The 24,413-nt window shown below is 48.4% G+C and overlaps 1 protein-coding gene across 2 annotated transcripts in view; it reads left to right on the forward strand.

Moving 5' to 3' along the window:
• Window positions 1–10,997, forward strand: part of RGS10 (regulator of G protein signaling 10) — a 35,305-nt gene extending 24,308 nt beyond the window's left edge. For both annotated transcript variants that reach the window (XM_064144268.1, XM_064144267.1), the window contains exons 4-5: window positions 664–807; window positions 7,542–10,997. In XM_064144268.1, the coding sequence (XP_064000338.1) occupies window positions 664–807; window positions 7,542–7,688 (291 nt within the window). In that variant the 3' untranslated portion in view covers window positions 7,689–10,997. The remainder of the gene's footprint in view (window positions 1–663; window positions 808–7,541) is intronic.
• Window positions 10,998–24,413: the final 13,416 nt, after the last annotated feature.

Below are 24,413 nucleotides of genomic sequence, written 5' to 3' on the forward strand. Positions count from 1 at the left end.
GATGCAGTACTCCAGATGAGTAGAACAAGGGGACACCGTCTCAAGTTGTGCCAGGGGAAGGTCTAGGCTGGATGTTAGGAGGAAGTTCTTCCCAGAGAGAGTGATTGGCATTGGAATGGGCTGCCCAGGGAGGTGGTGGAGTCACCGTCCCTGGAGGTCTTCAAGAAAAGCCTGGATGAGGCACTTGGTGCCATGGTCTAGTTGACTGGCTAGGGCTGGGTGCTAGGTTGGCCTGGATGATCTTGGAGGTCTCTTCCAACCTGGTTGATTCTATGATTCTATAACAGGGTCTTCTAAGGAGTGAAGGCAAAGCCTACTTGATGTGGAGCACTCTTACACTGGATTCTCAGGTTCAAACATCCTAACTTGCTGTTAAACATAAGTGCCAGATACTGGTAGCTTCCACTGGTGTCAGCTTCCACTGCTCTCCTGCAGAGATGGTTTTTTCCTGCAGTACAAGTAAATATAGACAGATTAAGATAACCTCTGTGCATTAGTTTTGTTATTTGTTTTCTTTCTTTTTGGTTGTTGTTGTTAATTCAGGCTATGTTTTGGTTTAAGATGTGAACCTCCAGAGCACTCTCCAACAAAACACTAACAAATAACAGAGAAGGTTCCCACAGCAGATCATTCTCTAAACAAATGTGTCCTTTTTTTTTGCAGATGCAAGAAAAAGCTAAAGAGATTTACATGACTTTCCTGTCCAGTAAAGCTTCCTCCCAAGTCAATGTTGAAGGGCAGTCCCGGCTGAGTGAGACCATTTTGGAGACCCCTCACCCTCTTATGTTTCAGAAGCTCCAGGACCAGGTAAGGATATTTTCTTCAAGAGCACAATTTCATTAGGTTTTGTCTGCTTTTGACTGACTCTAAACACAAACTGTAGAAGAGCAACAAGGCCAGTGAGGGGTTTGAAAGGCATCTCCTAGGTGGCTAAAGGAGCTGGGATTGTTGAGTCTGGACAACAAAAGCTTGATGAGAGATCTGTTGAGATACTGGAATGTGTCCAGAGAAAGATGATGAAGCTGGTTAGGGGCCTGGAACACAGACTTGTGAGGAGAGGCTAAGGGAGCTGGGATTGTTTAGCCTGGAGAAGAGGAGGCTCAGGGGGGACCTCATTGCTGTCTGCAACTACCTGAAGGGAGGCTGCAGCCAGGTGAGGTTAGCCTCTTCTGCCAGGCACCCAGGGACAGAACAAGAGGACATGACCTCCAGTTGTGCTGGGGGAAATATAGGCTGGATGTTAGGAGGAAGTTCTTCACAAAGAGAGTGATTTGTCATTGGAATGGGCTGCCCAGGGAGGTGGTGGAGTTACCATCCCTGGAGTTGTTCAAGAAAAGCCTGGATGAGGCACTTAGTGCCATAGTCTGTTTGATTGGACAGGGCTGGGTGCTAGGTTGGACTGGATGATCTTGGAGGTCTCTTCCAACCTGGCTGATTCTATGATCTTACTGCTCTCTACAGCTACCTGCAAGGAGGTTGAAGTGAGGGTGGTGTTGTTCTCTTCTCTTCTCTCAAGTAAATAGTGAGTGGATGAGAGGAAATGAGTTGAAGCCGTGCCAGGGGAAGTTTAGACTGGGCATTAGAAAAAACTCCTTTCCTGAGAGTGGTGCAGCATTGGAACAGGCTGCCCAGGAGGTTGGTGGCATTGCCATCCCTGGAGGTGCTCAAGAAGCTGTAAATGTGGTGCATCAGGATATAGTTTAGTGGTCATGGAAGTTTGGTTATTAGAATCATAGAATCAGTCAGGGTTGGAAGGAACCACAAGGATTGCAGGAACATTCAGGTTGGAAAAGGCCCTTGAGATCATCAAGTCCAATGAATAATCCTGCTCTACAAAGTTCACCCCTAAACTTCATCCCCAGGCACCACATCCAAAGGACTTTTAAATGAATCCAGGTTTGGTGACTCAACCACCTCCCTAGGCAGCACATTCCAATGCCTGACCACTCTTCCTGTGAAATTCTTTTTCCTACTGCCCAGTCTAAACCTACTCAGTTGCAGCTTGAGGCCTCTCCCCTTTGTTTTGTTGCTGTTTACCTGTGAGAAGAGACCAGTACCAACCTCCCCACAATGTCCTTGCAGGTAGTTGTAGCGATGAGATCTCCTCTCAGCCTCCTCTTTTTCACACCAAACATCCCCAGGTCCTTCAGTCACTCTTCATTTGTTTCAAAAATAGAAAAGGGATTGAAAACAATGAAGTCAATTAAGGAAGCAGATGTAAGAACTGCTAAAGTGTTTTAATTTCATAGTAGTTGTTTTTGGGCAGTGAAGATCATCTAGTTACAACCCCCCCTGCCATGGGCAGGGACACCTGTCTACAGCCTTGTCCAGTCTGGCCTTAAACACCTCCAGGGATGAGGCTTCCACCACCTCCCTGGGCAACCCATGCCAGGCTCTCAGCACCCTCATGCTGAAGAACTTTTCCTAACATCCAGTCTGGCTCTACCCATTTCTAGCTTTGTTCCATTCCCCCCAGCCCTATCAGTCCCTGACAGCCTCAGAAGTCCCTCCCCATCTTTCTTGTAGGCTCCCTTAAGATACTGAAAGGCCACATTGAGGTCACTTACTTGACATCCTAAATGTTGGACTTGATGATCTTAAAGGTCTTTTCCAACCTTAATGATTCTGTGAGTCTGTGAATGTTGGGAATCTGCCTTCTGCTACCTGCAGCATGGATTGGATGGGTGGGTACCTACCTATCTAATCCGTGCTGCCAATAAGCAGGCACCTGTTCAGTCCATGCCACAGGTAGCAGTGGATTAGATGAAGTTTTCTCTCGAATTCCTCTGCTGGTGGCTTGAGAACTCTCCAGCTGAGTAAGTCCATGCCCACGTTTTCCTGTGTGTTCACTGGTGCTGAGTCACCACTGCTGTTTGTTTCTGCAGTTGCCACTAGTTTCCTTGAGAGCTCAAGATTCTTCACTTGGCTTTCTTGGGGGGATTTATTTTGATACTAACATAATGCAGTTTCCTGAAAGGGCTCCTCTTCTGTAACACACAACTTAAAAAGAGGAGCTGGGATCTGCTTTGCCTTTTCCCATAGAACCTGGGAGGTCTGGTGGTGATCAGGTGGCGCTTTGCAGGCACCTCTTCTGGTGGTAAATTTTCTGCATGTTCCCCTTATTTTCAAGCATAAGTTCTCAAGTGAGTCATTCTTATCTGCAGCTTTCCAGCACTTGCAGCCTGTACTACTTTTAATTACTCTACCATTCTCAGGACTACCTGGATTTTCCTCTGGAGCTCTTTAGTGGGGAGCCAGCCTGCTCATCTGAAGTCTTTTCAGTACCTTTCACATCAGGTAGTGAATGCCTTAGCTGGGCACTGCTTGGCTTAATCCATTGAAGTGTTCTGAGGAGCAAAGGCTCTGCTGTGTTTCAAGCAGGTTCCCAAATCATTAGCAGAGACTTAATTTCCATATGAAGAAGCAAAGAGCTTTTCATGGAGGAGCTTCTGTGACTTGGGGGGAAGGGAAAGAAAATGTTCTGGTAAGTTTGAGCGCTGCAGTTTCGGGGTGGGTGATTGTGAGCCTGGAGAGACTGCTGGAGTTTGAAGGTTTTGCAGTTTCACAAGGGAACATACACCTGAGCAGCCAGGGATTAGTGATACCTGGACTATAAGCATACTAGACCAGTGGTAAAGGAATCCCACTGCTGTGGGAAGAAAAATCTGTGGACTTTTAAAACCAAAGGCAGAGCAGTTCTGGGTTGGTGCAGCTTTCCACTGCTTGAAACTTCTGTTTATTGCTGTTAGATAATAGTTCAAGAAGAGTTATGGTCTTTCCTACTTTTCAATCCTTATAAAGTTATGAAGGCTGGTATAATTTATTCTCTACAGAGCACTGTAACTGCTGCTGGCACTGTGTGTCTGAAGGATAAAAAGGCACAGCTCGAAAGCCACAGGCTGGTCTGCAGCAGAACCGTTAACTTGCACTTCACTTCTCCAGGGACCAACTGATTTAAATAGGGTTGCCTGTGGGGTGTGGGTTTGTGCTCATGGGATGGTCTCGAAGGAGTAGCTTGGAGACAGCTGTTCATGCTGAACAAAGTGGTGTTAGTGGTTCCTAGAAACCTGAATGTCAGAATACTGATAGGGTAAATGTTTCTGTTCCAGGGAGGTGATGAGAGGAGGGGCCAAGGGAATTCTGCTTTTGCCAGGTGGGGGTTGGTCTCTTCTCCCAGGCACCCAGTGACAGAACAAGAGGACACATCCTCAAACTCTGTCATGGTAGGTTCAGCCTGGACGTTAGGAAGAAGTTCTTCATAGAGAGTGATTAGCATTAGAATGGGCTGCCCAGGGAAGTGGTGGAGTCCCCATCCCTGGAGGTGTTTGAGAGGAGGCTGGATGAGGCACTTGGTGCCATGGTTTAGTTAATTAGAAGGGTTAGGTGAGAGGTTGGAGTCGATGATCCTAGAGGTCTTTTCCAACCTGGCTGATTCTGTGTGTGATTATAGAATGGATCTGTTCTGTGCATTTGGCTGACCAGGCTCCAGAGGGGTTTGATCTTACAGGCCTCTTTCTGTCTGGGAGATGCTTTAAATGATTCCAGGAACAAGAGAGGTCTAAATTCTTAACATTGACTTAGGACATTTTAACAGCTGATGCCTTCCTTACAATTTTTTTCCTCTCCTTGAGCTAATTGAAAAAGTTTACTTATATTTTAGTTAGCCAACACCAGAAGATGTAATCTGACTTTGCTTAACTGCACTGATTTGGGTCTGCACTGACACGATGTGTTGGGATTTTAACTCTTCCAAATACATACATACATTTGAGAGCAAAAGTTCCACTGTTTTAAAGGTGACCTTAAGTATTTAAACCCCTAAACAGTGATTGGTGAAGTGCTTTGTGTCATTTATTTGCAAAGGGCTTATTTCAGCCAATGCACAGAGAAGAACAGTCAAGATTTGTGTTTGCTTTTATCTGTCCAGGTTCCTTGAGATAGGAAATCAAAAAGCAGTTTGAGATGATTAAAAAAAATCATTATTGTTATTATTATTGTAATAATAATTATTATTATTCCAAATAAACAGCTGGTTGTACTATCAGTTAGGAATGAAGCCTGTAAAGGTAAAGATGGAGCTGTCCAGACAGAGATTATCCATGCATGCAGATCAGAATCCAGAAATCTGTCTTGGAAATTGAGTTACTCCAAGTACCATAAAATGCAGTCAGCCATGAAGCATGACTCAGAGAAGCTCCACCCTTGAAATAATAGGCAGAGGGTGATGCAGGCTTCAGTTTTGCCTCAGTTGCCTTTATTTCTTCCACTCTTGTTTTAAGGCTGAGCAAAATACAAACCTGACCTTGACACCTTTGTGGATTCCAAGCTACTCTCCCAAGCCCTTTTGTTCGCAGAATACTCCAAATGAGTCCCAGCTTTCCAGTCTGCCATGGGTATAAATAGGAGAGGAAGCAGTTGTGTTAAGGGACAAGCCTGAACTCAAGGCCTGGGAGATAAGAGCTATACTCAGCACTGACATTGTATTTCCATGCTGGCTGCAGAGTCGTTATGAGAAGAGGGGCAGGTCTTGGGCTAGTGAAAAGCCCAATGGCACAAATGTGTGTGGCTGCAGAGTGGTTATGAGATCAGGGGCAGGTCTTGGGCTAGTGAAAAGCCCAATGGCACAAATTTGTGTGTCTGCAGAGTGTTTATGAGAACATGGGCAGGTCTTGGGCCAGTGAAAAGCCCAATGGCACAAATGTGTGTGGCTGCAGAGTGGTTATGAGATCAGGGGCAGGTCTTGGGCCAGTGAAAAGCCCAATGGCACACATTTAATCCATCACCAATTTTAAACCACTTTTTAACTGGCAAAGTACAACTCAACCAGCTTAGGGCTTTTGTGGCAGGTAGCTGAAACAGTTCTGATCTGGCCTGAGATCAGTCTTGGCATTCAGTGTAGCAGCCTTAAAGGGATGGGAAGATTGGCATGAGAAACTTTGATGAAACCAATGTTTCAGTCTAGGCTCAATTTGCAGGCTCAGTAGCTGTATAAATTATTGAGGGGCTTCTCTAAGGGATGCAGTACAAGCTCTGCATGTACCATGAGCTGTTCTGTCCAAGACTAGTGACAATCAGAAAGGTGCCTCAAAGGTATCTCTGCAGCTCTGCTTCTCCCTCTGTCTTCCAACTCCTCTCCCAGATGGACACCTTCATTAGGTTTTATTCCTGGTGGCTTGGCAGGCTGCTGTGTCCTGGCAGCAGGTAGTGTCCTGGCATGTCCACACATGGAGTTATCTGATCATCAGCTGTAAAATCCTACTTGTTGACCTTGGCATGTGATCTCCAACCTTCAGTATGAGGCTTTCAGAACTGACTGTTGTGAAAACCATCATCTGATTCACCATCATCATCAATGATTCCATGACTTTTCCTGAGGGTGTCTAGAGACAGGCCAAAAGGGAATGGTTTGAAGCTGAGGCAGAGCAGGATTAGACTGGAGCTCAGGAAGAAGTTCTTCAGTATGAAGTTGGTCAGAGTCTGAAATAGGTTGTCCAGAGGGTTTGTGGATGTCCCCTCCCTAGAGGTGTTCAAGGCCAGGCTGGATGAGGCCTTGAGCAGCTCAGTTTAGTTGAAAGGTGTCTCTGCATATGGCAGAGAGGTTGGGGCAGTTGAGATACTGGAACGTGCCCAGAGAAGGGCAACCCGAAGGGAGGTTGTAGCCAGGTGGGGTTGGTCTCTTCTGCCAGGCAATCAACAGTAGAACAAGGGGACACAGTCTCAAGTTGTGCTGGGGGAGGTCTAGGCTGGATGTTAGGAGGAAGTTGTTGGCAGAGAGAGTGATTGGCATTGGAATGGGCTGCCCAGGGAGGTGGTGGAGTCACCATCCCTGGAGGTGTTCAAGCAAAGCCTGGATGAGGCACTTAGAGCCATGGTCTGGTTGATTGGCTATGGCTATGATAGGTTGGACTGGATGAGCTTGGAGGTCTCTTCCAACCTGGTTGATTTTTTGGTCTCTGAGGTCACTTCCAACTTAGGCCATTCTATGATTCTTAAAGTAATGTGGAGATTACTGCAGAACAGTGACTGTGGAGGCTGCAATCCCTGCTACATGCGGCCCCTGGTGAGAGCTTGAAGTGTGTTTTAATGTGTGCTTTCCAGGAGTGCTTTACTGCTAACAGAGCAAAAAGACAGTGGAGTTGGAAGGGGGCTACAAGAAGGATAGAGAGAGACTTTTCACAAAGGCCTGCAGGGACAGGATGAGAGAAATGGCCTCAAACTAAGAAAGAACAGATTTAGATTGGATGTTAGGATCAAGTTCTGCACCATGAGGGTGGTGGAACACTGCAACAGGTTGCTCAGGGAGGTGGTTGAGGCCCCATCTCTGGAGGTATTCAAGTGAGGCTTGACAGTGCTCCAGGCAACCTGATCTAATTGAGGATGTCCCTGCTGACTGCAGAGGGAGTTGGACTGGATGACCTTTGGAGGTTGCTTCCAACCCAGGCCATTCTGTGACTCTCTGAATTCAGATCCTGTCTGCCTCATTTAAAATGGGCTGTAGCTGAGGTCACTGTGTTTGTGCTTCTTCTCCCCTCTTTTCCCAGATATTCAATCTGATGAAATACGACAGCTACAGCCGCTTCCTAAAGTCTGACATCTTCCTAAACCTGAAGAAGTGTGAGGAGCAAGAGGAGAACCCTCCAGAAGCTCAGACTGCAGCCAAGAGAGCGTCAAGAATTTACAACACATGATAAGGGATCTCCTCAGGAGAAGGCCACACCATAACTGAATTACACTCAGGAACAATTTAGGTTTATAGCAGTTGCATTTAGGGCTTAAGAAGCTCCAAACCTTTTTAGGAGATACTTACCTTCTTCATTGCTAGAATGACTAATTCCTCTTTGCATGCTGGCTAATAAAGCAGCACCCCTGGGGTGCTAAAAGGCTGGGTATTCTCCAGAGCATGAACTGCATTGCGTGTTTCACAAGTTAAAGTGCTTTTCACTCTTTGTCTTGCCTTTTGTGAAGCGTTGTGATGATAAACGGCAGTCAGGGTGGTTGGTTTCCCTTATTTTTGCCTTGCAGTTTTTCTTTGTGGCCAGCTTTTACATCCTGCCTTGCTGGGAGAAGCTATTGAGGAGTACATTGCACAGCGTTTTGTGAAGGAGTCTTTCAGAGCAAACTTTTCTCATGAAGGGACAGCACCTTTCAGGCTTCAGCTCAGCAGCACTTTTGAGGGTGCAGCTCAGTCCTTTGCAACGTGGCTTTGCTCTTTCAGGGTGATACCTTCTTGTGCTTTGCCTTAATTGTTCAATCCAAAGGCTTCTGTAGCCATGAGTTTAATTTATGCATGTCTTAAATTTGACACATCTTTTTTTTTTTTGCAGTAGACAATCACCTTCAGAGAATGGAGTAACCTTGGGAAAAAAAGCTCTAAGATAGAATCTTGGAAGAGCTCATAACAATCATTAGGAAACCTGACAGTGACTATCCCACTCTGAGCACCTGCTGTCAACAAAGCTTGACCAGGGCTTGTCCTGCACGTCAGCATAACAGCAGTGTCAGATGCTGGTGTTGGGGAGCATCTGGTCTGACAAGAATACTTTGGCAAAGAACCAACCAGCCAAGGCTGGCTTTGTTTTACTGTTTTTTCGGTACTAAAATCCTGCTGCCTGATTTTTTTTACTATCTTTTTTTCACCAGAGAAGTATTTCAGGGGTTCCTAATTGTAGCTTTGGCTAGCTGCAGTGGGCCAGGAAGCCAACGCTGTGGTTTAGCCATGCTCACAGCAAGCTTGAGAAAAAGGGGAATTTATTGCTGCCCAGAGCCTCTATCAAAGAAGTGTCAGAGTGGTAAAGGAAGATGCTCCCAATGAGCCTTCCTTGTCTGACTGTGTTAGACCTGCAAAGCAGATTTGGGCATACAATTTTTCATGTTTTCTTCTGTTGCTTTAATGTTACTAAATTGCAGTTTCAGTTGGGAAAGCTTCTTAGAACTCTTAGCTCTGTGCTCTCTGCTTGCAAGCTTTGCAGTGTGTAGCCATCAGCTGTCTCACGTTCTCTTTGTTACTCACTCCTTTGTGTTTGACACTGCTGCTTTCAATCTAGCTTGAGGTGTCCCTGCCTATGACAGTGGGGTTGGAACTAGATGATCCTTGAGGTCCCTTCCAGCCCTGACGATTCTATGCTTTATCCATGTCCTCACTAATCTAAGTGCACACTTTAGCTGTAGAGTGGGTTTTTTTTCCTGTCAGAAAGGCCAGATCTCTTTTGTCTGTTACTGTTGCTATCAACAACTTAAAACACAGACTGTAATTTTTGAGGATACAAACTCACTTAGTAGACTTGATTATTTCTTTTTTAGCTCTGAGCCACTCTTGCAGATAATGTGTACAGAAAATTGTTTCCAAGAGCTCTTCCCTAGTTGGATGTAAGAATGGGGATGGGAATTCTAGTTCCTCCTCCAGAATTAAATGGCCTGTTGTTTTCTAGAAAATCAAAGGCAAGGTCAGCGCCTCCAAATGTATGTTTTTGAGATGTGCTTTTTGTGCACTGAGTTAGTTTTCCTTTTACAGTCTCAAAAGATCTAATGGTGAAGTGGCAATCTTGCTTCAGGCTCTTTCACTGGTGTTTGACCTCATGCTTCAGCTGTGTTTCAACGTTTTGCTGAATGGGAAGGAAGTAAGCACATGCATGGATCCTTTTGTTGTGTTGGGGTGAGACCATCCAGTTCTGGACTTGCCCAACTCTTTATCATCTTAGGATGACCTCTTTGGAAAACCCAATGTAGTAACAAGCTCATAATGCCTGCCACAGGCATGGAACTGCTGATGCCATCAGTCTTAGAATCAACCAGGTTGGAAGAGATCTCCAAGATCATCCAGTCCAACCTAGCACCCAGCCCTATCCAGTCAACTAGACCATGGCACTAAGTGCCCCATCCAGTCTTTTCTTGAACACCTCCAGTCTCTTCCCAATAGATGCAGTTGTCTTGGTGATACCAAATAATGCATGATGGGACCTTCATGGGCAAAATGCAGAATGAGCTCTTCCCACATCCATCACTTGGCTGCTCAGTCACTTTTAATCACACTGGTTTTAACAATGCATGAGTGAGGGAGAGGCGTCTTTGGCTATCACACCTTAAAGCAGGAGTACCAGATAAAACTAGGAGCTGTATGAACAATGGTAGGGCATCAAAGAGAGAAAACTCTTGCTTGTAGCTTCTTCTAAACAAAATTTTCCTTGGCAGTACCCATCAGGTACTGTCTTTATTGGCTCGTTAAGAGCCAATGCCCCATAGAAGTAGACACAAAGATGCTTTGCCCTGCTAGCTACCAAACGTTACTCAAATGGAAATGTACTTCTTAGCAGCATCTCAATGCCTGTGATGTTTATTTCAATACCGATGATGAGCTGAAATCCACAAAAAAATCTTCATCTTTGCCTTAGCAGTAGAAAAAAATGTCAATTTCTCATTTGCTCTCTTTCTTTCTGGTGCCTGGTTCTGGTTTATTTCTGAGACGAAAGCCAACAACTCGATTTGCAAGGTACAGAAATCAAAGGTTGGGGTTTTTTTTTTGTTGTTTTGGGTTTTTTTTTTTCCTATCTGTTAAATTATTTGTATTTTCTGCTACCAGAGCAATCAAAGCAAAGCCATGCAAGCAGGTGTCTGTAGCTGCAGCATGTATTTATGTGGGGAAGGTTGTTTTGCTTCTGTTGCTAGCATCGCTGATCAGGCTTGCTTTGCGAGGTGGGTGACGTTTTCTCTCTGTGTGGCACAGAACAAGTGGCACAGACAGAAAAAGAACGTGAGTTTCCCCTCCAACTAAACCCTGCATTCCAGGAACAGCTTGTAAACATTGCATGGAACCTCAGGCTGGAAAGTGGATGCTCAAGAGTTGCTTTATGTAGAGATTAAAGATAGAATCTGCTCCTCGTCACTGAACTTAACATTGAAGCACAGAAAAGCAAGCAAGAGAAGCTTTCTGCCTGGCTGCATGACTTAAACTATTGTGTGTTTCTCAGCTGGAAATTAAAGCATTCTACAAATGCACCAAAGCCCTGTGCTGACAGTTGGTTTGTCTTTGGAACACAGTTGGGCCAAGATCACTTTATATCCCTTAGGTATTCCCCCCTCCCCATCTTTCTTTAAAATACATTATTTCAGTCCCTGTAAAGACAGCTGCTCACATTCTGCCTCTGAATGTTTTTCTCATGGAAGATAGGATGACACCATGAGTTCCCTTCCCAGTGAGGCATGGGCTGAGCAATTTGCACTTTGAACAGCAGAAGATGCTGCTTGTACTTTCTTCATCTCCTCCCGTTATGCTTAGAATCACAGAATCAGCCAGGCTGAAAGAGACCTCCAAGAACATCCAGTCCAACCTAGCACCCAGCCCTGTCCAGTCAACTAGACCATGGCACTAAGTGCCTCATCCAGGCTTGTCTTGAACACCTCCAGGGATGGTGCCTCCACCACCTCCCTGGGCAGCCCATTCCAATGCCAATCGCTCTCTCTGTGAAAAACTTCCTCCTAACATCCAGCCTAGACCTCCCCTGGCACAACTTGAGACTGTGTCTGCTTGTTCTGTTGCAGCTTGCCTGACAGAAGAGACCAACCCCACCTGGCTACAACCTCCCTTCAGGTAGTTGTAGACAGCAATGAAGTCACCCCTGAGCCTCTTCTTTTCCAGGCTAAACAACCCCAGCTCCTTCACCCTTGATTGAAGGTTGATGTGGAGAATGAAGGTTTGATAAACCATAGGAAGAGTGAGAAAAAAGGTTTCAATGACAACAGTTTGTTACATGCTTGTATTTTGACCGAAGAATCCAACTGATTTCAGCTGAGTAGCATTTGGATCCGGGTTAAAAAAGAAGGGGGTTTGTGATGCAGAGGGAGGTCCCAAGTCAGGCTGTGATTCAGAGCTGAAAAGAGACGTCTTGCCCTTTTATAAATTGTTTATAGCTTGCTTCATCTTAAAACAGACCAGCAAGTCACTCAGCTTCGCCCACTGCCTGCCCCTGACCCCCAGAGCAGTTGTTTACACGATGTTTCTTTGTTTCCCCCTGTCCCAGAGACAGCCTCTCTTGTTTTAAACCCAACACAGCTAATGCCCGAGAGCTTCAAGGGCTCCTCTGGCAGAGCAAGCCGCTGGGCACCCTTTATCCCGAGGCTCTGAGCAGCTTTGCTGTGCTGTGCAGCCTCTGCCTGCCTTTTGATCGCTCCGCTTTTTTGGAGTGCTTTCCAAACTCCACCGTCATTAAGTGAAGGATGTGTTTCACCGGCGCTGTGCCGTTTGGACTGATCGGAGTAGCAATTCCCTTTCAGCAAGGAGTTAAGCAGCAACCGGTGCCGCGGGGCTCGGGGCGGTGGGAGAAGGAGCAGAGAAAGGCGTTTCGCCAGGTGGGGTTGCCTCATTTACTGGCGCCCTCTGCTGGTGCGCGGCGGAATAGCAGACTGGGATCTGGGTCTCGCAGGAGGGATGCGAAGACAGGAAGGTCCCAGCTCTGCGTTTCCTCAAACGGGATGGACTTGGTGAGCTTTCTGCGGGCAGTAAATGCAGCGAAGGTAAAATACTGCACCGAAATCTTAAAAAGGCTGGCTGCTGTTCCAGGCAGATGGCGTTGCTCTGGGCAAAATCTTAGTCAAAAGGTGGATCCCTGGTGGTAAGTGATTAAAATAGCTTTGAAAGCTGCTGTTGGAGAGCAGGCAATGCTCTCAACCTCCTGAGCGGACTTGATGCTACAAAACTGCTTCAGCAAAGGGCGAGCAGTTGCCCTTTCCCCCCCTCTGCTGTTCCTGCTGTAGGTTATGCTTATTGAAGCTGCTCAAAGATGGGAACGGTGACCAGCATGCTGAGTACTGCAGTCCATGGGGCTTGTTTCTGCCATGCTCTTGTGCTGCCTTAGCTTTTCCATGGGTAACACCTAAAAGCAAAACCATTGCCTGCCTGCACTCCCCTGCTACTCTTTTACCTTATGTAGCTTCTTTTGCTTTACACACAAATATGCAAGCCTGGATAAAAAAAAGTTGTATCTGGACCAGATGAGCTTTCAAGGTCCTTTCCAGCCCCTGATGTTCTATGATTCTGTAGGGATGGGCCTGGCAGCAATGAGCAGAGAGAAGGAGATTGTTGCCACTCGCTTTTAGTCTGCAGAGAGAATCCAAATGATATGAAACTCCTAAAGCTGAGGGACAAAAGGGCCACACACTGCTAAGGGCATCACTGAGCCTCCATGCCTCGGGAGATGCCCACATTGCAGGGACAGGGCTTTGGGGTTCTCTTCAGGAGCAAGTCCCTCTCTGAATGAAAAGAGAAATCCTTCTGTTGCTGTTCTTCCACTCTTAGCCACGACTGAAAAGCAGGCTGCTCAACCCCCTGACAAGGCAGCTTGGCAGATCACAGGCCTCTTAGATTAGAACCATGAGCTGCCGCATCATGAAGATAATGGGGGCTCGCAGAACACCTCCGACTGCTGCTCACTCCACGTCCCTGTCACCATTTCTCATTAAGGAAGTATGAAATTACCAGGGTTGGGGTTTTTTTTTTGTCTTTGAGAGCAAAGCTTTCATCCTGAAGCCAGCAGAGTACGAGCTGCATGTTTCATCCTTTCATCCCCTTCCCCCTCACCCACTTCCTTTTCTGCTGCGGAGAAATAAGTGAACTCTTTGTGATCTCTGCTTTCAGAAGGTTTCATCTCTCAAGCTGCTTAATAGATTATCAGCAGCGTCCCAGCTAGCAGATGGCTGGAAGTGACAGCAGCAGTGCTGCAAGGAATTAAGGAAATCATTTCCATCTCAGGGTTGGTCTCGTTCGCTACGTTACGTAGCGTTTAAGCGCTTCCCATCCACTCGGGTGAAGGTTTGTGTGTCATGTAGGGAACATGAACCAAATCTCCCTGAACCAAAATTTCCAGCCTCAAAGCAGCTTCTTGGTTTTGGAGTCATCATCAGGCCCCAGGCAAAGGCTTAAGGGAAATTGTGTGCTCTGTAGTTGGGCCAAGAGCACTTAAAGATGAACTCTCTTCTTCTGAGCTCCGGATTAGGCAGTGAACCAACTCTTGCTAAGCCACTAGCAGCAGTCAGAAAAACTACTGAGCCAGGCAACTTTTGGGCTGGTTTTTTTTCTTCTCCCTTCTCTCTGATTGTTTGTGTTTGTTGCTTTGTTTCCTTGCTCTGGTTTGCTAAAATAGCCCTTTAATGTGCAAGTGTGGAATGTTCTCCTCTGAGAGCTGCCAAACCCTGAATCGGTCTCTTCCCCCCACCCCCACCTTTCTTTCATTTTTTACCCCACCTCTCTTCAGAAAAGAAGCTAAAAGCTACCAAAAACAAACAAAAAAAAGCCCAAACTTGGAAGTGATGAGGTTTTTTTCAGGGCTCAGTGACCCTCAGCCAGACCCAGCAGGGTGGAGCTGCAGAGGGGATAGGAACACAGAAAGGGAAGCCCTCCCAGCTGAATGCTGCCAAGGGTAGCTCATGTTTGAGATTGTGCTGTTAAGATTCCAACGTGTACTGGTCGACAGCAGCTGAACATGAGCCAGCAGTGTGCCCAGGTGGCCAAGAAGGCAAATGGCATCCTGGCCTGGATCAGGAACAGAGTGGCCAGCAGAACCAGGGCAGTCCTGCCCCTATACTCAGCACTGGTTTGGGCACACCTTGAGTCCTGTGTCCATTTCTGGACCCCTCCATTCTAAGAAAGATGTTGAGGTGCTGGAACATGTCCAGAGAAGGACACCAAGGCTGGTGAGGGGCCTGGAGCACAGCCCTGTGAGGAAAGGCTGAGGGAGCTGGGGGTGTGCAGCCTGCAGAAGAGTAGGCTCAGGGCAGACCTCATTGCTCTCTGCAGCTACCTGAAGGGAGATTGTAGCCAGACGGGGTTGATCTCTTCTGCCAGGCACCTAGGGACAGAACAAGAGGCCACAGCCTCAAGCTGTGCCAGGGCAGGTTCAGGCTGGATGTTAGGAAGAAGTTTTTTCCCAGCAAGAGTGATTTGCATTGGAATGGGCTGCCCAGGGAGGTGGTGGAGTCCCCATCCCTGGAGGTGTGTAAGAGGAGGCTGGATGAGGCACTTAGTGCCATGGGTTAGTTAATTAGAAGGTGTTAGGTGATAGGTTGGACTGAATGATCTTAGAGGTCTTTTCCAGCCTGGTTAGTTCTATGGCTCTCTAAGTGTGTCCCAGCAAAGCTCTCAAAATGGCTAGGACTCTTGGAGCAGGGCAGCTGTAGCCACAGGGTGAAAACCATCACTTAGTTTGCCTATGGATGAGTTCAGCTGGGAGCTAAGGTTGCCAGAAGCATGACGTATGTCCTGCCACCTTTCATTTTCCTTCTCTGGTGGAGATATCATATTAAGCAGCATTTTGCTTCAAGGCACGTTTTGCTCCACCAGATGGGGAGATTTATGATCACCTGGGCTGCAGCAGAACAAAGAGCTCACCTCCCAGAAGAGGTGCAGGCCTCACAGCCACCTTCTCTTTGCTCTCTGTGGTGTGCACCCTGTTCCTTCACCCCTCCAATTTAATGTAGGCAATAACCCACACTGAGGTTGTTACTTTTTCTCCCCTTCAAAGCTTGTAAAGCACGTGCAGCAGTGGTTGTACAGTGGTTGGGATGAATCAAAAGCCTTTCTGGTAAAAGCACCATTATCCATCACAGGAAAAGTGGACTGATGGGGGAAAGAAGTAATTACTGAATCACAGAACCTTAGAGGTTGGAAGGGACCTCCAGAGATCATCCAGTCCAACCTCCCTGCCAAGCAGGATTCCCTAGAGTAGCCTGCACAGGAATGCATCCAGGTGGGTTTGGAAAGACTCCAGAGAAGGAGACTCCACAACCTCTCTGGGCAGCCTGTTCCAGGGCTCTGTCACCCTCACTCTAAAGAAGTTTCTCCTCATGTTGAGCTGAAATCTTCTCTGTTCCAGTTTGTAGCTGTTGCTCCTTGTCTTATCGCTGCTGAGCACTGAAAAGAGCTTGGCCCCAGCCACTGACACCCACCCCTCAGATATTTGCACACATTGATCAGATCTCCTCTCAGCCTTCTCTTCTCCAGACTAAACAGCCCCAGGGATTTTAGTCTGTCTCCATAGGGGAGATGCTCAAGTCCCACAGTCATCCTTGTGGTTCTCTGCTGAAGTCTCTCTGTCTTTCTGTCTGTCTATCAATTGTCTTTCTGTCTGGCTGTCTTTCTGTCTGTCTAGCTATCACTGGGCTGTACCTTGCAGCCACTTATGTCAGCCCAGAGGTGCTGTAGGTTGTCTGCTCTGTATGCTTTCCATGTGTGTTCCACCAAGGCTTCAATCCCATTTCTTTCGACAGCTACCAGCACTAATTTAGAAGTGATTCAATCAGGTGATAGCTTCTGCATCTGCTGCAGGTTTCATTAAATTAACACCATTAATAGATTTGCACTTTAGAAACCTGTCTTAGAGGCCCTGCTGGAACTGACAGAAGCCAGAGACACAATCTCCATCGTTACACTGGTGCTGAGATTTTCAGAAGCTTGAACCCTGCCTGAAATTGTAGCTGGAGCCAGGGAGGGATTTAGCTAAACACCCTCCTTGTGCTGCTGCAGGATGGAAGGTTGGATCTGCTGTATGGCCATCTTGGATACTTAACATCTTGGAAAGCTCAGTTGTAAGTGCTCAAATCTCATCCAGAAGGGTGGCACTGGGACAAAAGGGGGGGAAAAGATATTATAAACTACCCTCACCTTCCTGTGACCCTCGGCACCAGGGTGGCTTAGCTCTCACCCTCACAAGAGGACACATTCCCCTAGGGCCAATAAAAGGTCTGTGGTATCCTGGAGTGGATTAAGAAGAATGTGACCTGCAAGATGAGCAAAGTTCTCCTCCTCCTCTTCTCCTCTGCCCTAGGGAGGTCACATCTCAGGTATCATGTCCAGTTCTGGGCTCTTCAGTTCAAGAGAGACAAGGAACTGCTGGAGACAGCCTAGAGGAGGGCCATCAAGAGTTAAAGGAGCACCTGACTGAGAAAGGCTGAGAGAGCTGGGGCTGTTCAGCCTGCAGAAGAGCAGACTGAGAGGGGATCTTATCAGTGCTTATGAATACAAATATCAAGAGGATGAGTCCAAACTGTATAGTAGTGCCCAGTGACAGGATAAGGGGTAAGGAGCACCATCTGGAACACAGGAGGTTCCATCTGAATGTCAGGAAAAAGCTTCCTTGCTGTGAGGGTGTCTGAGCCCCCACAGCAGGCTGCCCAGAGAGGTTGTGGAGTCTCCTCTGCAGCGATTCCAGTCCTGCCTGGCCATTGTGATTCTTCCAGCCTGGTTGATTCTATAATTCTATGATTCTATTGCCATGGACAGGTTGACTGGACAGGGCTGGGTGCTAGGCTGGACTGGGTGATCTTGGAGGTCTCTTCCAACCTGCTTGATCCTGTGGTTCTGGGCCACCTGCTCTGGGTGACCCTGCTTTAGCAGGGGGAGTTGAACTAGGTGTTCTCCAGAGGTCTTTTCCAATCCCACCATGCTGGGATCTTCACGCTGAGCCTCCTGCGTCTCAGCTCTGCTGTCTAGTGGCTACAGCAGGAGCGATAACAAACCAACCATCCCCTTCTCAGCCCTTGCCATGGACCGCAACATCCCCCCGCCGCTGCCTCGGGGACTCCCCATGCTTCCCCGCCGGCTCCCCGAGGACCTCCGTGTCCTCCCACCCCTCCTTCGGGGACCCCAGTGTCCCCCGGCTGCTGCCTCGGGGACCCCAATGCCCCCAAGCCGCTGCCTCGGGGACCCTCTGTGTCCCCCCACCGCTGCCTCGGGCCCCCCGTGCGTCCCCTGCCGCTCCCCTGTGGCTCTGCGGCGCGGCCGGCAGGGGGCGCGCTGGCGCCGCGGTTGGTGGGCGCTCGGCGGCAGGGCAGTGCGGCGGCGGCGGCTCCGAGCCCGGCGGCGGCGGCGGCGGCGGCTCCGGGCGGTAGGGGTCTGGGGGAATCTCCCGGGACTCCCGGGCGCTGTGTGCCTGTCCGTGCAAGCTGAGCTGGAATCACAGCAGGAGAAGGGTGAGATGTCTTACTGCGCGCACGGAAGGAGCGCAGGGCAATAAGGGGAAGGCACAGGACCGAAGGATGTTAGGGGCTGGAAAGGACCCAAACAGCTCATGGAGTCCAGCCCCTGCCGCAGCAGGACCACACAATCTAGCTCAGGTCAGGCAGGAACACATCCGGACAGGACTTGAAAGTCTCCAGAGAAGGAGACTCCACAACCTCTCTGGGGAGTCTGTGCCAGTGACCCTTCCACTCAAGAAGTCCTTCCTTGTGTTGAGCTGGAACCTCCTGTGCTGCAGCTTCCATGCATTGCTCCTTGTCCTATCCCAGGGAGCAGGGAGCTGAGCCTGTCCCCCCCTCCTGACCCCCAGCCCTCAGATCTTTATAAACATTGATTAAATCCCCTCTCGGTCTTCTCTTCTCCAGACTAAAAAGCTTCAGCCTCTCCTCATCAGACAATGTTCCAGACCCCTCATCATCCTCATGGCCCTCCACTGGACCCTCTCCAAGCAGATCCCTGTTCCTCTTCAGCTGGGGAGCCCAAAACTGAATGCAGTACTCAAGATGAGGTCTCACCAGAGCAGAGTAGTCATAAACTCAGAGCTGTTTAGGTTGGAACTGGCCTCTTCTGCCAGGCAAGCAGCAATAGAACAAGGGGACACAGTCTCAAGTTGTGCCAGGGTAGGTATAGGCTGGATATTAGGAAGAAGTTCCTCACAGAGAGAGTGATTTCCCATTGGAATGGGCTGCCCAGGGAGGTGGTGGAGGCACCGTCCCTGGGGGTCTTCAAGAAAAGCCTGGATGAGGCACTCAGTGACATGGTCTAGTTGACTGGCTAGGGCTGGGTGATAGGTTGGACTCGATGATCTTGGAGGTCTCTTCCAACCTGGTTGATTCTATGATTCTATGATTCTATGAAAAGACTTGTAAGACCACCAAGCCAGCACTGCCAAGTCCACCACTAAACCATGCCCCTCAGCACCACATCTACACATCTGTTACACACAGCCGGGAGTGATGACTGCCTCACTTCCCTGGGCAGCCTGTTCCAGAGCTTGACAGCACTTTTGGGGAAGGCATTTTTCATAACATCTACCCTGAACCTCCCCTGAGGCAACTTGAGACCACTTCTTGTCCTGTCATTTGTCACCTGGCACGAGAGACTAATGCCCACCTGTCTTCAGCCTCTCTTCAGGTAGGTGTAGAATGGTAAGTTCTCCTTTCCTCCTCCTTTTCTCCAGACTAAACAACCCCAGTTCCCTTGGCTGCTTCTCATACAACTTGTTTTATAGCATACACATCATACCCAGGAGCCACGAGCATGGCAGAGGTCCATCTCCACGAGTACAGAGGACCAAAGAGGCAGAATGGTAGGTGGGAAAGCCAAGTTAGGAATCACTGGAAGGGACACCTTGTCCTGGGCCCCTCAGGTCTGTCCTAGGAGACCTCATCAGTCCCATTGTCCGGGTGGGAAATCCATCAGCATGAGTCATTGCCAGAGCACCTTCTGGATTGAGGGGAGGAATGAAAGGCAGGGAAGTGTTGGTCCTTTGGGGGAGAAACCAGTGGGAGGAAATAGAAGGGTAAGGGGATTAAAAGGGTGGTTAAATCACTCACTTCTTGGTGTGCTGGCCGTGCCCTGGGTTGGTCTGGCTGTGCCCTGTGCCCAGTCAGAACTCGTTGGAGGTCCTATGGGGGCAGCAACTGATGAGTGTGGAGAGCTGACTTGAGTGCCAGCAGCTGGAGTGGGACCAGGGAATCACAGAAGCTGGTGTGTCTGTAGGCTGGCAGCTGGAGCAAGTGTGGGTGGGTGAGTGTTAGTGCAGGGCAAGTCAAGTGGGCAAGGGGCATGGCTTCGAGCCAGGGGTGTGTAAGCATTTGAAAGCATGCCTGTGGGAGCAGCTGGCTGTCAGAGGAGCAAGAGGAGGGCCAGCCAGAGAGACTGTGGAGTCAGGAACCTTTGTGACCAGTTGGATTGGATGATCCTAAAGGTCTTTTCCAACCTAAATGTTTCTATGAGTCTATCTATGTGCCTCTGTATATGTATGGTGTTTGTATGTCTTCTGTCTGGGTCTGCCCACTGGGACTTCATGCTTAGCTTTGCTCCTGACAGGACCTGAGGGCATGGAGCTGTGCTTCTCCTGGGCATTCAAATCTGGACCAATTTCCCCCCCAGATGTAAACACCAAGTGGAATGCTACATCCCTGCCTGCTCTAGGCTTGCCAGCCACGCAGAACAGGCTTGTGTCATGCTGGTGGTCAGGAGATGATGCCTGGAAGTGCTTTTAACCCTGTGAGTTGCAGGCAGTGCTTCATCTCTGGTCGAGCTGAAGGGTCCACGGAGGCTGCTTGTGAGGGGAGGAGGGCATAGCTCAGGCATGAAGGAGCTCCACCTTCCCCATGCCCTCATTTCAAGGCATGTAGTTGGCAGGAGGATCCCGCAGGGCCAGCTGAGGTCGCAAGAGTCAAGGCAAGGTGACTTAGCAGCACAGGGGATGCCTGGAAGGAAAGCAGAACACCAAGGAGGATTTTTGCCTGTATTCAGGTATTATCCACACAGTCTCACGATCCTCAAGTAAGACAGAGTCCACATGGGCTTGATGAGCTGCTTTATTTTTAACTTCAAGCTGCCTTTTTATCACTCCTCCTTTCCCAGATGATTCGGCACAGTGAATCTTCCGCTTGCCACTGCAAGTGATCTGGACAGCTTAAGGTCTGCTGGGAAATGAAGAGATCTGAGTCTTGAGGGTGTTCTCTGAAAGTGCCTTCCCTCCCCCTGTGAGAAGGAAGCAGTTGCAGCAACATTGTCCAAACAATGACTTTTTTTTTCTCTGGCACCAAGGGAGTAGTCTCAGGGGAACCAACCTGGGCTTGCTCATTGCACTCTTGACTCCTTTTCTCTGTCTGTGATATTTTCAGCAGCAGTAACAAAAGTTGACATCATGGATGGGCTTTTCATCGACTTCTAAACACTACCCTGCTACTGGATAGCTTCTGTCTGAAGAGAGGTGGAGTTGCAAATAGAGCTGCTGTCAGTAAGTGCAGATGTCGGAACACCAAGCACGCACTGCACGGGGGCACAGAGCATCGCCTGCTGAAGTGTTGACCTCTGTCAGTGGTGTGGCTTGCATCAGTGCTTACCTCTGTTTGCTTTCCTCTTTGCATAAGCAGTTTCCACAGACAGCTGTGCTGAGGTGAAAAGTTGAAGCTGAGCACAGCTACTGCCAACTTCCTGGGCTGCCACCGTTTGTACAGGTGTCTCGGCCAGCTCTGGTGCAGGTGTACTACACGCAGTGGTGGCAAGAAGAAAACAAGTTAGAGTGGCCAATTTATTTGTCTAGTTTGAGGAGAGAGGCAATAGGAGGCAGTGTGGAGGGCTGAGGATGATTAGGGGGCTGGAGCACTGCCTGATGAGGAGAGGCTGAGGGACCTGGGGCAGCTTAGGCTGGAGAAGAGAAGGCTGAAAGAGGATTTAATGAATGTTTATAAATATCTGAGGTCTGAGGGTCAGGAGAGGAGGGACAGGCTCTGCCCACTGCTCCCTGGGATAGGACAAGGAGCAATGGATGGAAGCTGCAGCACAGGAGGTTCCACCTCAACACAAGAGGGAACTTCTTGACTGTAAGGGTCCCACAGCACTGGGTCAGACTCCCCAGAGAGGTTGTGGAGTCTCCTTCTCTGGAGGATATGTTCCTGTGTGACCTGAGCTGATGAGGGCAGAAGGACAGAAGTATGGGAGTCCTGAGCCTGTTGAGGTAGCCAAATGAGCACAGGAAGGTCCCTTGCTGACACTGTTTGTCGGTTTGGGTAACATGCACAGTCTGTAGCTCAACACAGCTCAGGTAGTGAATGTATCTGATGGAGCACGTTGGGCCAGGTCTGTAACTGTGACAGTGACCTTGCTTATGACTTTTGCTCTATTTTTCCACCACTACTTAGCTGCAGATTTGCTAATGCCTCTTTGTGCTTTAGGAGTTGCCGTGGGATGAGGGTGGGTAGATGATGCACTCTGTGGGCTTGTGGAATAAGCACATTAGCTTAATGCATCTGAAACACCTGGCAGCGTCAGCACTGTCAGTAAGTGGCCACCTTTAGTTTGCAGAATTAATCCCTCACAGGGGGAGGGAGCTGCTTTTATACCTTTTAGAGAGCTTTCCTTGAAGATGTGCCACGGTGTGAATGTGCTACAAAGCCGCCAGCAGGGGCGACAGGTTCGGGTGAATTGGCTCTTAGACCAGCCGCAAGGCAACGGCGAGGGCACTGCCGGCCCACACCCGTCCCTTTCTGCCCTGTGCTCTCAGTCACCCAGCCGAGAAGCTTAGAAACTTGTATTCACAAACAGGAGAGGAGAGGGGGAGAGAAAGAGAGGAAGAGAGAGAGGAAGGGAGAAAGGAAAGAAGGAAGGAAAGAAAGGAAGGAAGAAAGGAAGGAAGAAAGGAAGAAAGGAAGAAAGGAAGAAAGGAAGAAAGGAAGAAAGGAAGAAAGGAAGAAAGGAAGAAAGGAAGAAAGGAAGAAAGGAAGAAAGGAAGAAAGGAAGAAAGGAAGAAAGAAAGAAAGAAAGAAAGAAAGAAAGAAAGAAAGAAAGAAAGAAAGAAAGAAAGAAAGAAAGAAAGAAAGAAAGAAAGAAAGAAAGAAAGAAAGAAAGAAAGAAAGAAAGAAAGAAAGAAAGAAAGAAAGAAAGAAAGAAAGAAAGAAAGAAAGAAAGAAAGAAAAGTAGGGAAGGAAGGGAGAAAGGAAGAAAGAAAGAAAAGCGAGAAAGCGAGAAAGCGAGAAAGCAAGAAAGAAAGAAAGAAAGAAAAGAAAGAGAGGGAGAAAGAAAGAGTGAAGTAGGGAAGGAAGGAAGGAAGGGAAAGAGGATGAGAGAAAGAAAAAGAAAGAGAGAAAGGAAGAAAGGGAGGAATAAAGGAAGGAAGAAAAGAAGGAAGAAAGGGAGTGAGAGAGAAAGAAAGAGAGAAAAAAAGAGAAAGATAGGGAGAAAGAGAGAAAGTGAAGCAGGGTAGGAAGGGAAGGAAAAGAGGGAGAGAGAAAGAGAAAGAAAGAAAGAGAGAAAGGAAGAAAGGGAGGAAGAAAAGAAGGAAGAAAGGGAGTGAGAGAGAAAGAAAGAGAAAGAGAGAGAGAAAGAGAGAAAGAGAAGTAGGGGGGGCAGGTAACACCCAAACCATCACATTAACGCTTTGTTAATTTTGTGCAGGTGTTGCTAGCAAAAGCTACATTCTGCTTGTGTGTGAAGGTACCATTCTGTGTCATAGAATCATAGAATCAACCAGGTTGGAAGAGACCTCCAAGATCATCCACTCCAACTTAGCACCCAACCCCATTCCGTTCAACTAGACCATTGCACAAAGTGCCCCATCCAGCCTTTGCTTGAACACCTCCAGGGAAGGCAACTCCACCACCTCCCTGGGCAGCCCATTCCAATGCCAATCACTCTCTCTGCCAACAACTTCCTCCTAACATCCAGCCTAGACCTCCCCTGCCACAACTCGAGACTGTGTCCCCTTGTTCTGTTGCTGGGTGTGTGGGAGAAGAGCCCAACCCCACCTGGCTACAACCTCCCTTCAGGTAGTTGTAGACAGCAGTGAGGTCTGCCCTGAGCCTCCTCCTCTCCAGGCTGACAACCCCAGCTCCCTCAGCCTCTCCTCATAGGGCTCCAGCCTTAAATCAGAATCTGTGTGGCTCAGGCAGAGCTGTGGCCACTGACCCTAATCTGTGGCACACTGCTGTGGGTGTAGCTGAGATGATCACTTTTAATGGCTGCATTGCTATGTGCCTGGGAATCGTTTACCCTGGAATAAAGGAGGTGCCAGGGCCAGAGCTGGCAAGCTGTGGTGCTGCAGTTTGTGTTTGGATGGTGTAGGGCTGGACGTAAGTGTTTACGTGAGTTCTTTACTTACGTCTGACCTGCTTTTGTCCAGCAGCCAAAGGAGTGCTGCTGCTGAGGGTTCTGCCCTGAGCCTGCAGAGCTGCCATCTGCCAGAGAGTCTAAAGCACTAACCTGAATCCAGCTGATGGATGAGATCCAAAGCTCTTTACAGCTCACTGTGGGTGCTCTGGATACGTACATGCAAATAGTTATGGATTCCCTGGCTGGATATGCATTTCCAGCTCGTCCAGCACATACAGATTTGAATGCACACATTCAGAGCATGCAAAGATTTATGGATAGCTTGAATAAGATGGAAACCCTGGAGGCTGAGGGGACTGTAAATCCCCTCTGTCTACCTTTCACAGCAGTTACTCCATGATGGGTGATGGCGAAGAGGCATTCAGCCCTCAGTGCCAGTGCTCTGCATGCAAACTGGTCACAACAGGGCAGTGGATGGAGGTCCTGCCCTCTGAGTGGCTGGAGATGTCTGCCATCACAGTTGCACTGTGCTGCCAAAGTGTATGACATGCAACTACATGCTTTTATCTGTTTCTAGCAGAGGATACCACTAGAGTATCTTCAAAACTGTTTCCCAGGCTGCCCTTCA

Source organism: Pogoniulus pusillus, chromosome 6 (assembly GCF_015220805.1).
Source record: "Pogoniulus pusillus isolate bPogPus1 chromosome 6, bPogPus1.pri, whole genome shotgun sequence".
Lineage (NCBI taxonomy): Eukaryota > Metazoa > Chordata > Aves > Piciformes > Lybiidae > Pogoniulus > Pogoniulus pusillus.